This window comes from Rana temporaria, chromosome 1 (assembly GCF_905171775.1).
Source record: "Rana temporaria chromosome 1, aRanTem1.1, whole genome shotgun sequence".
In the NCBI taxonomy this organism is placed as follows: domain Eukaryota; kingdom Metazoa; phylum Chordata; class Amphibia; order Anura; family Ranidae; genus Rana; species Rana temporaria.
In genome coordinates this window covers 62,012,796-62,029,925 of record NC_053489.1, presented here as the reverse complement: position 1 = coordinate 62,029,925, position 17,130 = coordinate 62,012,796, and the positions used below count along the sequence as shown (strand labels likewise).

Genomic DNA, 17,130 nt, shown 5'->3' with positions numbered 1-17,130 from the left:
GTGCCAATCACACGTAGCCACTGTGCCAATCACACGCAGCCACTGTTCCCATCAAACGCAGCCACTGTGCCAATCACACGCAGCCACTGTGCAATCAATTAATGCCACTGTTCCCAAACACAGCCACTGTGCCAATCACACGCAGCCACTGTGCCAATCACACGCAGCCACTGTGCCAATCACACGCAGCCACTGTGCCCATCACACGCAGCCACTGTGCCAATAACACGCAGCCACTCTGCCCATTAAACGCAGCCACTGTGCCAATCACACGCAGCCACTGTGCCCATCAAACGCAGCCACTGTGCCATCACATGCAGCCACTGTGCCAACACACGCAGTCACTGTGCCATCAATTGTTGCCACTGTGCCCATCACACGCAGCCACTGTGCCATCAATTGTCGCCACTGTGCCCATCAAACGCAACCACTGTGCCATCACACGCAGCCACTGTGCCATCACATGCAGCCACTGTTTAATCAATTGTTATTGATTAAACAGTGGCTGCCTGTCCCCAGCCTCTGTCCCCCTCCTGTGTCATGTCCCCAGCCTCTGTCCCCCTCCTGTGTCATGTCCCCAGCGTCTGTCCCCCTCCTGTGTCATGTCCCCAGCGTCTGTCCCCCTCCTGTGCCATGTCCCCAGCCTCTGTCCCCCTCCTGTGTCATGTCCCCAGCCTCTGTCCCCCTCCTGTGTCATGTCCCCAGCCTCTGTCCCCCTCCTGTGTCATGTCCCCAGCCTCTGTCCCCCTCCTGTGCCATGTCCCCAGCCTCTGTCCCCCTCCTGTGCCATGTCCCCAGCCTCTGTCCCCCTCCTGTGTCATGTCCCCAGCCTCTGTCCCCTCCTGTGTCATGTCCCCAGCCTCTGTCCCCCTCCTGTGCCATGTCCCCAGCCTCTGTCCCCCTCCTGTGTCATGTCCCCAGCCTCTGTCCCCCTCCTGTGTCATGTCCCCAGCCTCTGTCCCCCTCCTGTGTCATGTCCCCAGCCTCTGTCCCCCTCCTGTGCCATGTCCCCAGCCTCTGTCCCCCTCCTGTGCCATGTCCCCAGCCTCTGTCCCCCTCCTGTGCCATGTCCCCAGCCTCTGTCCCCCTTCTGTGCCATGTCCCCAGCCTCTGTCCCCCTCCTGTGCCATGTCCCCAGCCTCTGTCCCCCTCCTGTGTCATGTCCTCAGCCTCTGTCCCCCTCCTGTGTCATGTCCCCAGCCTCTGTCCCCCTCCTGTGTCATGTCCCCAGCCTCTGTCCCCCTCCTGTGTCATGTCCCCAGCCTCGGTCCCCCTCCTGTGTCATGTCCCCAGCCTCTGTCCCCCTCCTGTGTCATGTCCCCAGCCTCTGTCCCCCTCCTGTGCCATGTCCCCAGCCTCTGTCCCCCTCCTGTGCTATGTCTATAACAAGTACTCGTACCAGTTTTCCAACAATGATATTTACTGCTTTTTATAAAGAAATACAATTGATTTTATGCAGTATTGAGTTTAGCCTTTTGGCCCGGCCCTCCAAAATATTTTTAGTTTCTCATGTGGCCCCATCGAAAAAATAATTGCCCACCCCTGGTCTAAACTGATCTTTTATTGCATGATCAATTCATAGAGAAGTGCAACATATCCAAGCTACGGAGGGTCCCTTCATCAGGCTAGTCATAAGTGTAGGGTAACAGTGTACAGTATTTAAATAACCATCAACCAATCAGAAAGAGCCAGAAGCAAAGGACTACCTACCCCATGACAGGTGTGATGTCATAAATCCTGCCAAAGGCAAGTAAACATAAGCAGACATCTAAAGCTTAAGTCAAAACAAAAACAAGAGTTGCTAGATCCCATAATAACATGGTTACTAACCTGTGCACATTGTCTGACACGATCATACTGTGCAAATAGAGCAACAGTCATGATAGATACCTTGTGCATGCACATCTGGCATCGGCTCCCGATCTGTGTTTGGATCATTGTCGGTTTTGGGAAACCGAGGTTGCCTGAAAACCGATCGGATCCAATTACAGAAATGACCGTCGGTCGTGCATACGCGGTGCAGTCGACGATCTAGCAACAGGGGACGATGCCAGTCTTCTGTCAAAGTAGCCAACTCGTCAGAAACTTCAACTACTTAACTTCAGGTTTCTTTAAACCATCAGCAATTAGAGATTTTGATGAATTGCTGTTTGGATACAACACCGATAACCGAATACAGTCTGGTGCACGATATTAGGAGCAGAGATTGTTACTCCCCTCTGATACTAGCCAACAAAATGGCCTCCTCCGAGGCAACGACAACTTTGTCCTTGTTAGCCGTTGTGCTGTCAAAACAGCTAAATCTTCCTGTATTGGACTGTATTATGTTGCCGGTGTTGTGTCCAAACGGCAATTCATCAAAATCTCCAATTACTGATGTTTTAAAAAAGCCAGACGTGACGTGGTTGGAGATTCTGACGAGTTGGCTAATTTGACAGAACACTAGGCCGGGGGCACCAATGCCATGGGAATGCATGGCATCAGGCTGCTCCGCCTCCAAGGCAAATCACATCCAGTCAGAGTCAGGGGGAGTGGAAGGGACAGTGAAGGTGTAAAGCAGGGATATGCAATTAGCGGACCTCCAGCTGTTGCAAAACTACAAGTTCCATCATGCCTCTGGGTGTCATGCTTGTGGCTGTCAGAGTCTTGCTATGCCTCATGGGACTTGTAGTTCAGCAACAGCTGGAGGTCCGCTAATTGCATATGCCTGCTGTAAAGTGTGAGTGCATAGAGGGAAACAAAGCCGCCAGAGCGGAAGTACATACAGAGAAAGGAGACAAAAAAAAGGAAGGAGGAGAAAAAGGGAAGATCAGGACTAAGGAGTAATGGAAGACACAAAATGTAAACATGGCAACGTAGTGAAAAAAGGGGGGGAGAGGGGATGCCAGATATAAAGAAATGGGAGAAAGTCCAATAAGAAAAGGAAAGAAGACAAAAAATAAAGACATAAGTGCAGAAATAACAAATATATATATATATATATATATATATATAAAAAAGAAATACAAGAAAATGGAGAAAAAAATATAATATGAAAAGGAAATAACTGAAGTGTAAGATATAAGAAGAAAAAGCAGAAATACAAAAAAATTAAATAAAGAAATATAATTAAAAAAATAAATGAAATAATAATTAAAAAAATGAACGAAGGGGCCCTGTATTGTTCTGAAATGTTGCACTGCTCTGTGATGTGATGTGATCATGCAATAAAAAAATCAGTTTCCAGCTGGTTGTTGCTGTAGCACCCAAATCATTTAGAGCTTTATCCAGGAACGTGTGCGATGGGAATATGGGGCCAGATCCTCAAAAGAGATACTCCGACTTAACTGCTGTTCAGTCTGTGTGTAACTTTGGAAACGATCCTCAAAAGGCTTTTTCCAAAGTTAGACAGAAGATCCGGCATGTGTAATTGAATTACACTGCCGAATCTTAGGATGCAGTACCGCATCCGCCGCTGGGGGCATTTCGAGTCGAAATGCCGTTGCTAGTATGCAAATTAGCACTTAAGGTGATCCACAAAGCTTTCTAGCTTCATTTTTGCGCCGTAAGTGTTATTTTGCAAGTGTAAAATTAGGGCTGGTTCTACAAAGTGTAAACTAGTCACACCTTGTAAAAGCCCATTCCAGCGACGGCATTTGGTATGCTTTCCCGAGGGAGAACTCCACGGCAATTTGTAAAAACAAAACCGGCATGGGTTCCCCCCCAGGAGCATACCAGGCCCTTAGGTCTGGTATGGGTTGTAAGGAGACCCCCCCCACGCCGAAAAATCGACGTAGGGGTCCCCCTACAATCCATACCAGACCCGTATCCAAAGCACGCTGGCCGGCCAGGAAAGGAGTGGGGACGAGCGAGCGTCCCCCCCCCTCCTGAGCCGTGCCAGGCCGCGTGCCCTCAACATGGGGGGGTTGGGTGCTCTGGGGCAGGGGGGCGCACTGCGGGCCCCCCCACCCCAGAGCACCCTGTCCCCATGTTGATGAGGACAGGACCTCTTCCCGACAACCCTTGCCATTGGTTGTCGGGGTCTGCGGGCGGAGGCTTATCGGAATCTGGGAGTCCCCTTTAATAAGGGGGCCCCCAGATACCGGCCCCCCACCCTAAGTGAATGGATATGGGGTACATCGTACCCCTATCCATTCACCTGTAGGCAAAAAGTAAAAGTTAATAAACACACAACACAAGGCTTTTTAAAATATTTTATTTTTCTGCTCCGGAGGCCCCCCCTGTCTTCGTTATTAGCTCAATTACCAGGGGGGGCTTCTTCTTCCGCTCTCCGGGGGTCTTCCACTCTCCGGGGGTCTTCCGCTCTCCGGGGGTCTTCTCCGCTCTCCGGGGGGGGGCTTCTCCGGACTCCGGGGGGCTTCTTCCATCTTCTCCCCTCTTCCGCTCTTGACTCGGCGAACCCCGGTTCTTCTGCAGCTGTCCGGTGCCTTCTTCTTCAGCGCTGGCTGCCTGCTATGTTTGTGTGTTAGCTCGATTTCAAACAGGCAGCCGGCGCGGTCTTCTGTGGCGTCAGGGTCTTCTGGTCTTCTGTTCTTCCGATGTTGCCTCGTCGCCTGTTGTCGCTGTAATGATGGAAGCGCGCCTTGCATCACATTTATATAGGCATCACCGTCCCATCATGCTCCGGCAGGTACCCACGTGGTGGGTGCCTACCCACGTGCACCCACCACGTGGGTACCTACCGGAGCATGATGGGACGGTGATGCCTATATAAATGTGATGCAAGGCGCGCTTCCATCATTACAGCGACAACAGGCGACGAGGCAACATCGGAAGAAAGGAAGAGAAGACCCTGACGCCACAGAAGACCGCGCCGGCTGCCTGTTAGAAATTGAGCTAACACACAAACATAGCAGGCAGCCAGCGCTGAAGAAGAAGGCACCGGAGAGCTGCAGAAGAACCGGGGTTCGCCGAGTCAAGAGCGGAAGAGGGGAGAAGATGGAAGAAGCCCCCCGGAGTCCGGAGAAGCCCCCCCGGAGAGCGGAAGAAGAAACCCCCCCCGGAGAGCGGAGAAGACCCCCGGAGAGTGGAAGAAGACCCCCGGAGAGCGGAAGAAGAAGCCCCCCCTGGTAATTGAGCTAATAACGAAGACAGGGGGGGCATCCGGAGCAGAATAATAAAATATTTTAAAAAGCCTTGTGTTGTGTGTTTATTAACTTTTACTTTTTGCCTACAGGTGAATGGATAGGGGTACGATGTACCCCATATCCATTCACTTAGGGTGGGGGGCCGGTATCTGGGGGCCCCCTTATTAAAGGGGACTCCCAGATTCCGATAAGCCTCCGCCCGCAGACCCCGACAACCAAATGGCAAGGGTTGTCGGGAAGAGGTCCTGTCCTCATCAACATGGGGACAGGGTGCTCTGGGGTGGGGGGGCCCGCAGTGCGCCCCCCTGCCCCAGAGCACCCAACCCCCCCATGTTGAGGGCACGCGGCCTGGCACGGCTCAGGAGGGGGGGGGCGCTCGCTCGTCCCCACTCCTTTCCTGGCCGGCCGGGTAGCGTGCTTTGGATACGGGTCTGGTATGGATTGTAGGGGGACCCCCTACGTCAATTTTTCGGCGTGGGGGGGGTCTCCTTACAACCCATGCCAGACCTAAGGGCCTGGTATGCTCCTGGGGGGGGAACCCATGCCGGTTTTTTCTTTGAAAATTGGCATGGAGTTCTCCCTCAGGAATGCATGCCGCTGTCATTTTTTTTTTTCCCCGACGCAACTTTTTTAAGCCGTCGCGATCCTCAAAACTCGGCGTAACGTAACTTCGCGCATGCGCAGTACGGCCGGCGCGGGAGCGCGCCTCATTTAAATGGGACTCGCCCCATTTGAATAGGAACGCCTTGCGCCGGCGGAATTTTAGTTACACAGCCTGAAATTTCTAGATAAGTGCTTTGTGGATCAGGCACTTGGGTAGAAACTTTAAGGCAGTGTAACTTAAATTGGATTTTTTAAGTTACGTCAGGTTTTTGTGGATCTGGCCCATGGAGTATTATTTGCAATACATCAATGACATGACTTCATATAAGTACACTTACTGCTAACAATGAGGACGGTTCCATTATGTCTTTTCCTGCCCATAGGGTCCACATAGAGTCGGCAGATAACAGTGTCTCCATCCGAGCGAGTCATTGATGCATTTTTCACTGTAATCACAAAACTCTCTGTCTTCATCTGTTCTGATTGGCTCTGATACTGTTTCTTCTTATAGGTCATCTCCTGAACTTTCTCAGAGAGGCCGGGCAAGCAGCAAAAACTAACTTCAGAACCCTCCAAAACTATTTTCTCATGGGGATATATTACTATGTTCTTTCTGTTCTCTTCGTTCTTTCCTGGGAAAATAAGAAGGCGACATAGAATGTAATATTTAGACCACACCTGATCAAAAGTGTATTTGAAAACAATAATATAAGACAGTTAAAAGGAATAATTGTAAAGAATAATAAATTTGTCCGTACGAGCATGTAACAAAAAAAAGAACTGTGAAAAGATCTGATGAAGTTTTAAGGGTAAATCTTGGCTTCATCTGCAATAGATTTATTAATTACCACTCCCTTATATGTTCTCTTCAGTATTCAAATCTGTAGGATCTGTTTAATTTCTAATATGCCCCTTTTTTGGCTGATCTGTTGGTTGATTTTGGCATTATTTTTATCTATGTCTATAATCCACAATGCTCCACATTTTACAGCACATTTTAAACCTTTTCTTAATGCCTTTATACTATTCTCCATTAGTACTCTACTGCTTAAAGCGGGAGTTCACCCGAAATTTTTTTTTTAACATTAGATTGATGCTCATTTTGTCAAGGGGAATCGGGTGTTTTTTTTTTTTAATCAAAGCAGTACTTACCGTTTTAGAAAACGATCTTCTCCACCGCTTCCGGGTATGGTCTTCGGGACTGGGCCTTCCTATTTGATTGACAGGCTTCCGACGGTCGCATCTATCGCGTCACGAGTAGCCGAAAAAAGGTGAACGTCGGTGCGGCTCTATACGGCGCCTGCGTACCGACGTTCGGCTACTTTTGGAAAATCGTGACGCGATGTATGCGACCGTCGGAAGCCTGTCAATCAAATAGGAATGCCCAGTCCCGCAGCCCATACCCGGAAGCGGCGGAGAAGATCGCTCTCTAAAACGGTAAGTACTGCTTCGATTTTAAAAAAAACACCCGATTCCCCTTGACAAAATGAGCCTCAATCTAATGTTAAAAATTAAGTTTTTGGGTGAACCTCCACTTTAAATTATATACTTTAATGGGGCCTTTTTTTCCTTTCTTATCTTATCATTTTTGTCATTTTATTACAATTTTATTCTGAAAAATCTAATTGATACAGTCAAAAACATACATTCATGACTGCGCCATGACTTAACAAAATAATACATTAATTAAAGTGGTTCTAAAGCCTCAATTTTTTTTTTTTACCTTTAATGCACTATGTCAGTGGTTTAATTATAAGTAATTATAAGTAATCAAAATTGTTAATAAAAAATTAAATAATACAATTATCAACATAATTAATAAAAATGAGTCCTTTCTTTGACGATACTAGTACTTCCCAGTACTCTGTGCTGGATAAATTACTATGCTTACGATTATACCATGCTTTTCATTTCCATCACCAATTCAACTCTAAATGTAATGATGTGTTTTTGAATCTGTTAATAAACTCTCCATTTTCTTCAATAATGTAAGAGTTGAGGGGTTTCTTAAATTAGTGTATTCTACACTTCATGTATTCTTCATTTATGGTTGTTGCCATAAAAAGTATGTTTTCAGGGTGTCTCCTTATGAATTTATTAGATACTCATGAGACGGCACATTTTAAACCTTTTCTAAATGCCTTTATACTATTCTCCATTAGTACTCTACTGCTTAAATTATATGCTTTAATGGGCCTGTTTTTCCTTTCTTATCTTATAATTTTTGTCATTTTATTCTGAAAAATCTAATTGACACAGTCACAAACATACATTCATGACTGCGCCATGACTTAACAAAATAATGCATTAATTAAAGTGGTTCTAAAGCCTCAAGTTTTTTTTCTACCTTAATGCACCTTAAAACCTTCTGTGTCTCAGACTCGCCCCCTCACCCCCCTTATACCTACCTGAACAGAGCTGTGGATGAGAGCTGCAGCGGTCTTGACTTTGTCTCTCCTCCCTGGGCAGATCGACAGCAGCCATTGGCTTCTGCTCCTGTCAATCAACTCCAGTGAGGAGGGAGCAGGGTGGGAGGGGCCGAGTCCCACTGTCTGTCAATGAATGAAGGAGCGGGGCTTGAGGATGAGCTTGCATGAGTGCCCCCATGGGAATCAATTTCCTATTGGGGGCACCAGCAAGAGAGGAGGAGCCAGGAGCACCAACAGGGGACCAGAGAAGAGGAGGATTGGGGCCGCTCTAAGGGATCAGGTAAGTATAGACATGTTTGTTATTGAAAAAAAAAAAATCTTTACAACCACTTTAAATAGATATTACCAAAGTGTATTATAAAAAGCCTGAAACAGCTGTATACATCATTACAAAGTAAGCAACCAAACAACATAAAAAATACAATCCCATATACACAATCGTTCAGCCACAGTTGATCCAGAGGAAGGCGAAAAACCCCAGCAGAGCATGATCCAATTTGCTACAGCAGGGGAAACAATTCCTTCCTGTTCCCCTGAGAGGCAATCGGATTTTCCCTGGATCAACTTTACCTATAAGGCCTCATGCACACTGGACGTTAAAATAACGTTATAAAAACGCCAGTAGCTTTGCAGTGAGTTTTTCAACTTTTTTCAACGTTTTTTTCAATAGCGTTTTGTAACCTTTTTTTTTTTTTAGCGTTTATTGACGTTTATCAGCGTTAAAGTGTTTTTACAGCTGAAAAACATATTTCAGAACCCACTAGTTTTGTTTTTACTGCTCAAAAACGCCACTTCCCAAAACTGCTGATCAGAGCCTATGTGTGCATGGACACATAGGATAACATGATGTAGAGTTTATTGACTGTAGAAAAAAATGTCTACTGCTAAAAACAGCTGCTGTAAAAACGTCCAAAAACGTCTGTTTAGGTCTCTTTTACTCTAGGCGTTTAGTCCCAGTGTATGAGACTTTAGCGTTTTGGTGCAGGCGGAAGGCACAGGTGCACCATCTAGCCCTGCTGCTGGCAGTATGCCGGACCATACACTGAGACAATGTACTAACGTTTAGGGCATTATGCGTTCAGAGATGAATGCCTGGAACACTTTCTTATGCACATTCTTCCCTGGATGCATACTGCCCTGATTGTACCGCTTGCTGTACTGTCCATCTCATCCAGTCACAGCAGCTTTCAGCCTCTCCAAGAACTTTACAGGCTGCTAGCAGCAGGGTCGGTTGCTCTGACTTCTGCCGACACCTAAATGCAGATTATAATGCACTGTGGGTAAGCGCCTCTTGTCCATGAGGCAGAGGCTTTTGGAAGGCTTTACTGCTCTGTGCATTGTTTTGGTTGGAGGGCATTTTGGTTTCTTTAGTCCATTCTCACAATAATCTGTATGGTGATGCAGTCTTTTTAACCACTTGCGGACCACCCACTGTACACATACTGCGTACCTAGTATGTGATCTGACACTTCCGGGTCTGGGGTGTGCGTGCGCTACACTGGCAGAACGTCAATCTATGTAAACAAGGCAGATTGTCGTTCTGTCAGAGGGGAAGGTATTGATCCTGTGTTCCTGCAAAGCAGGAACACGGATCTTTGCCTTCCCCTAGTCAAAGCCTCTCCTACACAGTTAGAAAGCACAGGCTAGGCACACAGTTAACCCTTTGATTGCCCCTGATGTTAACCCCTTCCCAGCCAGTGTCAGTAGTACAGTGACAGTGCATATATTTTTAGCACTGATCACTGTATTAGGCCCCTTTCACACATGCGGATCCAGGAAAAATCTGTTTTTGGACATCCGCTTGCTCAGCGGGGATCGCTCTGTTGATCCCCGCTGAGCCGGCAGATGACAGGTCTGTCTCTGCACACTGTGCCGAGACGGACCAGTCGGATCTTCGTTCTCCTCTATGGGGGATCAGATGAAGACAAACCTTCTGTTAGTTTTCATCCGATCCGCCAGACGGATGCAAAATAGGGTTTGCATCCGTCACATTTTAGCAGAGAGGATCGGATCGGGGCTGATTGGGTGTCAGTGTACATTTTACCGCTGACATCCGAAGTTCCATAGAGGTACATGGAGCACCCATTCAGATCCGCCTGAAAAAACTGATCTGAACGGCCCGCACGTATGAAAGGGGCCTAAGTGTCCCTTTTCCCCAAAAAGTGTCAAAAGTTTCAGTTACGTGTCCAATTTGACCGCGGCAATATCGCAGTCCCGCTATAGGTCACTGATCGCCTCCATTAATAGTAAAAAAATAAATATAACATTTTTAAAAAATCACATCGTTTGTAGACGCAATAACTTTTGCGCAAACCAATCAATATACACTCATTGGATTATTTTTTTACCAAAAATATGTAGCAGAATACATAATGGCCTAAATTGATGAAGAAATTCAATAAAAAAAAAATATATATATATTGAATATATTTTATAACAGAAAATACAATTTATTTTTTTCAAAATTGTCGTTTTATATCGTGAAATATAAAAACAGCAGAGGTGATCAAATACCACCAAAAGAAAGCTCTATTTGTGGGGAAAAAAATGTAATATTTTATTTGTGTACAACGTCACATGACAGGGCATTTGTCAGTTAAAGTAACGCAGTGCCGTTTCGCAAAACTGGCCTGGTCATGGAGGGGGTAAATCTTCCTGAGGTCAAGTGGTTAATATCCTCTGAAACCCTCCTATGTGTGATCCCTCTTGGTCCTGCGCAGCCTCAAGTGACACACAATTAAGTGTAAGCGCTGCGTAAACTGTTGGCGCTATATAAATCTTGTATAATAATAATAATAATAATAATATCGGTACATAAAAGTCTGCACACACCATGATGGGTCTTCCACAGGCTCCAGACACTCCAGCGCTCTTCAGAGGGAAAACTGTTCCGTAATAAGGCGCTACGAATGCGGAAAGAATGGGAGTCACATTCTAAAGGCAGCTCAGAATCCCACATCCAGATGAAGTGTTTATCACTTCTAGAGAGACTTGTGTTGTAATATTCCTGGAACAAAAGAAGAAATTAATAACAGAGATTTAAAGTGGACCTGTCATTATTATATTATGTATGTTGTATCGGTTTGGAGGCTTTTACATTACCACTTCCAATTATTCTCAAAGATTTTAGCTGCCTACAAACTTATAAGGAATGTAGGGCCAGATTCAGGTACATTTGCGACGGCGTATTGTATCCCGTTTACATTACGCTGCCGCAAGTTTCCAGCGTAAGTGCTTGATTCACAAAGCACTTGCGTGTAAACTTTCGGCGGCGTAGCGTAAAGTCGTCCGGCGCAAGCCCGCCTAATTCAAACGGGGCGTGTACCATTTAAATTAGGCGCGTTCCCACGCCGAACGTTCTGCGCATGCTCCGTTTGGAAATTTCCCGCCGTGCTTTGCGCGAAATTACGGCGCCCCGACGTGTTTTTTGAACGGCGACGTGCGTAACGTACTTTCGTATTTCCCGACGTCTTACGCGAAAAGATTTTTTTTAAATTCGACGCGGGAACGACGGCCATACTTTAACATGGATGGTGTAATTTTACACCATCTAAATAGCACACTTAAAGGGGAGGTTCACCCTAAAAACGACTTTCTCTTATTACACTGGCCCCCCACATTACAATACGATTATGCCTATTAGTTTTTTTTTTATGCTGTACATACCTTCGTACAGCTAAATCAACCGTGGCTTCCGGGTTGCGAGTCCCGCGGGAGTGGGCGTTCCTAACATGCTGGTGATTGACGTTTTGACAAAAAACTAGCTCCCCCCGTCGCGCAAGCCGCGTCACGATTGGCAAAAGGAGCCGAACGGCGAGTCGTCGCTTTACTGCGCCTGCGCATCGCCGTTCGGCTCCTTTCGCCAATCGTGACGTGGCTTACGCGACGGGGGGAGCTCGTTTTTTGTCAAAACGTCAATCACAGACATGTTAGGAACGCCCACTCCCGCGGCACTCGCAACCCGGAAGCCACGGGTGAATATGCTGTACAAAGGTATGTACAGCATAAAAAAAAAACTAATAGGCATAATCGTATTGTAATGTGGGGGGCCAGTGTAATAAGGGAAAGTCGTTTTTAGGGTGAACCCCCCCTTTAACTTTACAACGGGAAAAACCGACGTAAGAGAATGCGACAAACGTGCATACCTTCGTGGATCGCCGTAAACGGCTAATTTGCATTCCCGACGCTGGAAAACGACACAAACTCCACCCAGCGGCGGCCGAAGTATTGCATCCTAAGATCCGAAGCCGCACGCCTGTCGGATCTTAGCCAAATGCCGTCATATCTTGTTTGTGAATTACAAATTAAGATACTCCGGCGTACTTATTCTGTGAATCTGGCCCGTAGAGTTTTCTAAACAAATTTTGCAATACACAGAATACTATTATAATTGAAAAAATGAAATTTTTTAGTAATCACAGCCATCTCCATATTAACATGACAAGGTAATAATTTTTAGAGCAATAAATTACAAAACGACTTGTGTATCAATTATATATTTCTCCTGAGAGCGGACTTTTTCTTTACAGAGAACGCCTACCTCCATGACAGCAGAATATAAACCATTGTACTTACATCATGAATGATGTTATTTTTTATGGATCGTGCCACTTGGATGTGAAAAGTAAAGTTCAAGCCAGAAGAGTAGACTCCGTCATCGAAGTCCCATTCTACAACCAAGCGTTGCTGCTGGCGGAGGTCAGGGTACACCTCCAGATTTAGAGGGGGAGAAGACTCCTGGGGCTCTAAAACAATAAAGCAAATGGTAAGAATGGCAGAATACATTGAGGTTTACTTACTGGCCGTACTTCCCAGAACAAAGGGGGAAAACCAAGAAATGTGCGGCAGGTTTAATAAAAAAAGAAAGAAAAAACATTGGGCTAGATTCAGGTAGCTATTAATCGATCTGGAGATACGCCGCCGTAATTTCAAATCTGCGCCGGCATATCGTTACGCCGATTCTCAAAGGCAGATACGCTCAAAAAATAGGCTTCCTCCGCCGATGTAACTTGAATGCGGCGGCGTATAATTGTGTGCAATATTACGTTGGCCGCTAGGGGCGCTTCCGTTGTTTTCGGCGGAGATACGCCGATTCACAAACGTACGGCCGGCGCAATTTATTGACGTCGTTTACGTTAGGCTTTTTCGGCGTAAGGTTGCTCCTGCTATTAGGAGGCGCAGCCAATGTTAAGTATGGACTTCGAAATTTGAATTTTTTACGTTGTTTGCGTAAGTCGTTCTCGAATAGGGCTGGACGTAATTTACGTTCACGTCGAAACCAATACGTCGTTGCGGCGTACTTGGGAGCAATGCACACTGGGATATGTACACGGACGGCGCATGCGCCGTTCGGAAAACACGTCAATCACGTCAGGTCATCATACATTAGCATAAAACACGCCCCCCCTTCCACATTTGAATTACGCGGGCTTACGCCGGCCCCATTTACGCTACGCCGCCGTAAGTTAGGAGGCAAGTGCTTTGTGAATACAGCACTTGCCTCTCAAACTTACGGCGGCGCAACGTAAATACGATACGCTGCGCCGCCGTATGAATGGGCGCAGCTACGTGAATCTAGCCCAGTGTGCCTAGCATTACACAAATCAGTTCAGTCCATTGCATCATGATGTACACTATATTGTATTGAGACACAGGTGGCACAGGTGGCACAGGTGGCACAGGTGTCAAATCCAGGCCATTTCATGTGGCCCTCGCACCTCTCCTACAGCTGCAGGAGAGTTCCAGCCCTCCTCTGGTCCTCCTTCAGATCCCTACTTTCTGCTTTCAAGCAATGCATCCATCTTCTTCCCAGCAGCAGCATAAGGAAAGGGGGGTGCACTGTGATGTAAGGGAGAGAAGGGGACTCAACTTCTGATGGTGGGGTGGCTCTTGACATCTAATGTAAGGGGAGGGGGATGCTCTGGAAATCTAATCTTACAGATACAACTGGCCCCTTTGAGGACAATCATACTGCTGATGCGGCCCACAATGAAATCAGTTCAGTCCATTGCATCATGATGTACACTATATTGTATTGGGACGCCTGCCTTTACACGCACAGAAACATTAATGGCATCCCAGTCTTAGTCCGCAGGGTTCAATATTGAGTTGGCCCACCCTTTGCAGCTATAACAGCTTCAACTCTTCTGGAAAGGCCATCCACAAGGTTTAGGAGTGTGTCTATGGGAATGTTTGACCATTCCTTCAAAAACACATTTGTGAGGTCAGGCACTGATGTTGGACAAGAAGGTCTGTCTTGCAGTCTGCACTCTAATATCTCCCAAAGGTGTTCAATCTGGTTGAGGTCAGGACTCTGTGTAGGCCAGTCAAGTTTCTCCACTTCAAACTTGCTCATCCATGTCTTTATGAATCTTTCTTTGTGCACTGTTCCAAATCATTAGGTGAAGGGGGGGGGGGGGCTGGGGGTTATGGTGTGGGGTTGTTTTTCAGGAGTTGGGCTTGGCTCCTTAGTTCCAGTGAAGGGAACTCTTAGGGCGTCAGCATACCAAGACATTTTAGACAATTTCATGCTTCCAAATTTTTGGGAACAGTTTGAGGATGGTCCCTCCCTGTTTAAAAATGTATGCGCACCAGTGCACAAAGTAAGGTCCATAATTACATGGATGAGTGAGTTTGTGGTGGAGGAACATGACTGGCCTGCACAGAGTCCTGACCTCAACCTGATAGAATAGCTTTGGGATAAATTAGAGCAGAGACTGCGAGCCAGGCCTTCTCGTTCAACATCAATGCCTGACCTCACAAATGCACTTCAGGAAGAATGGTCAAACATTCCCATAGACACACTCCAAAACCTTGTGGACAGTCTTCCCAGAAGAGTTGAAGCTCTTATAACTGCAAAGGGTGGGCCAACTTAATATTGAACCCTACGGACTGAGACTGGGATGCCATTAAAGTTTATGGCCCAGATTCTCAAAGGACTTACGACGGCGTAGCGCCATGTATGCTGTCTTAAGTCCGAATGAGAGCCGTCGTATCTATGCGGCTGATTCTTAGACTCAGTTACGCATAAATTCGGCTAAGATACGAGCGGCATAAGTCTCTTACGCCGTTGTATCTTAGTTGCATATTTACGCTGGCCGCTAGGTGGCGCTTCCATAGATTTCTGCGTCAAATATGCTAATGAGCTAGATACGCCGATTCACGAACGTACGTGCGCCCGGCGTAGCAAGATACGTCGTTTACGTAAGACATACGCTGGCGTAAAGTTACCCCTCATAAAGCAGGGGTAAGTCATGTTAGGTATGGACGTCGGAAACGTACGAACAGCGTCGTGTTTTACGTTGTTTGCGTAAGTCGTCCGTAAATGGGGCTGGACGTCATTTACGTTCACGTCGAAAGCATTGACTATTTGCGGCGTAATTTTGAGCATGCGCACTGGGCTGCGTTCACGGACGGCCCATGCGCCGTTTGTTAAAAACGTCAATCACGTCGGGTCACGAAACATTAACATAAAACACGCCCACACTAGCCTACTTTGAATTACGTGGGCTTACGCCGGCACAGTTACACTACGCCGCCGTAACTTTGGCCGCAAGTTCTTTGAGAATACGGGACCTGCCTCACTAAGTTAAGGCGGCGTAGTGTATCTGAAATAGGCCCTTTAACATTAGTGGACCGTTCGTCTGTTTATTACAAGTCCGTTTACGGACTTGTAATGCATCCCTATGGGATCGCGTCCGTTAGCGGATGGAGCATCCGCTAACGTCCGCAACCATCCGCGTCCGCAAAGATCCGCTTTTGCGGACGGAAGAAAACCCTATTTTTCTTCCGTCCGGCGGAACGGATCGGATGAAGACGGACTTCATCCGATTCCCCATAGGGGAGAGCGGAGGAAAGACAGGGCGGTCTCTGCACAGTGTGCGGGGACCGCCCTGTCCGCCGACAGCTCAGCGGGGATTACGGATGATCCCCGCTGAGCCGACGGACACACGGAGCGGACACAAAAACGCTACGCCCGCCTATAGATAGGCGCTTTTTTGAGAATCTGGCCCTATGTGTGTAAAGGCAGGCGTCCCAATACTTTAGACAATATAGTGTATATGACCAGCCCAGAGGTGCTTATATGGCTCTGGTAAATTATACCTTGGTAGCTCCTTATTGGCAGCTGAAGAATTATGAGAAGTACAAAGATATTGCCATGAAGCCCAGCAAAATGGTCCATTGATTGAGTAGAAGTGGTCTGGAATAAAGAAAAAATTGTTAACTTTAGGGGAAATCATCAAAGGAATGACAACTTGATTTATTGTTATTTTTATTAGTAGTAGTAGTAGCTGTTCTAGTAGTATTGTGTTATTGTTATAATTGTTTTTTTCATATGTCTGCTGTTGCATGTGTACTTATTCTTTTCAACCTTCTTCATTTAAAGCTGAAGGAAAAGATTAAGGGCCAGATTCTCGAAGGCGTTACGACGGCGCAACACCATTAGCGCCGTCGTAACTCCTCATCTGGCCCCGGGTATCTATGCGACTGATTCTTAGAATCAGTTGCGCATAGATACCCATTAGATCTGACATGCGTAAGGCTGTTACGCTGTCAGATCTTAAAAGTAATTTTTTTTCCCGCCGCTAGGTGTCGCATCGTCGCTTTTCCCCGTCGTCTATGCAAATGAGGTAAGTACGGCGATTCCCGAACATACGCGAAGTCGACACAGCGAATTAACGTCGTTTGCGTAGCGTACCCGACGCGTAAGGTTGCCCCTGCTATTAGCAGGGGCAACCAATGTTAACCATGGCCGTCGTTCCCGCGTCGAATTGAATCAAAATTACGTTGTTTGCGTAAGACGTCCGTGAATGGCGCTGGACGCCATTTACGTATACATCTAGGCAAATGACGTCGGGGCGACGTCATTTAGCGCAATGCACGTCGGGTAATTTACCCGACGGAGCATGCGCAGTACGCTCGGCGCGGGAGCGCGCCTAATTTAAATGGTGCCCGCCCCATTTGAATTGGGCGGGCTTGCGCCGAGCAATCTAACGATACACCGCCGCAAG

General features: G+C 46.9%; 1 protein-coding gene across 1 annotated transcript in view; it reads right to left on the bottom strand.

Moving 5' to 3' along the window:
* LOC120927729 (oncostatin-M-specific receptor subunit beta-like) overlaps positions 1–17,130 on the bottom strand; it is a 113,050-nt gene that overhangs the window by 49,398 nt on the left and 46,522 nt on the right. Inside the window, exons 2-5 of the mRNA XM_040338597.1 lie at positions 16,223–16,319; positions 12,695–12,864; positions 10,952–11,126; positions 6,029–6,322 (exon numbers count right to left, since the gene is read on the bottom strand). Coding sequence (XP_040194531.1) covers positions 6,029–6,322; positions 10,952–11,126; positions 12,695–12,864; positions 16,223–16,301 — 718 coding nt within the window. The 5' untranslated portion in view covers positions 16,302–16,319. The remainder of the gene's footprint in view (positions 1–6,028; positions 6,323–10,951; positions 11,127–12,694; positions 12,865–16,222; positions 16,320–17,130) is intronic.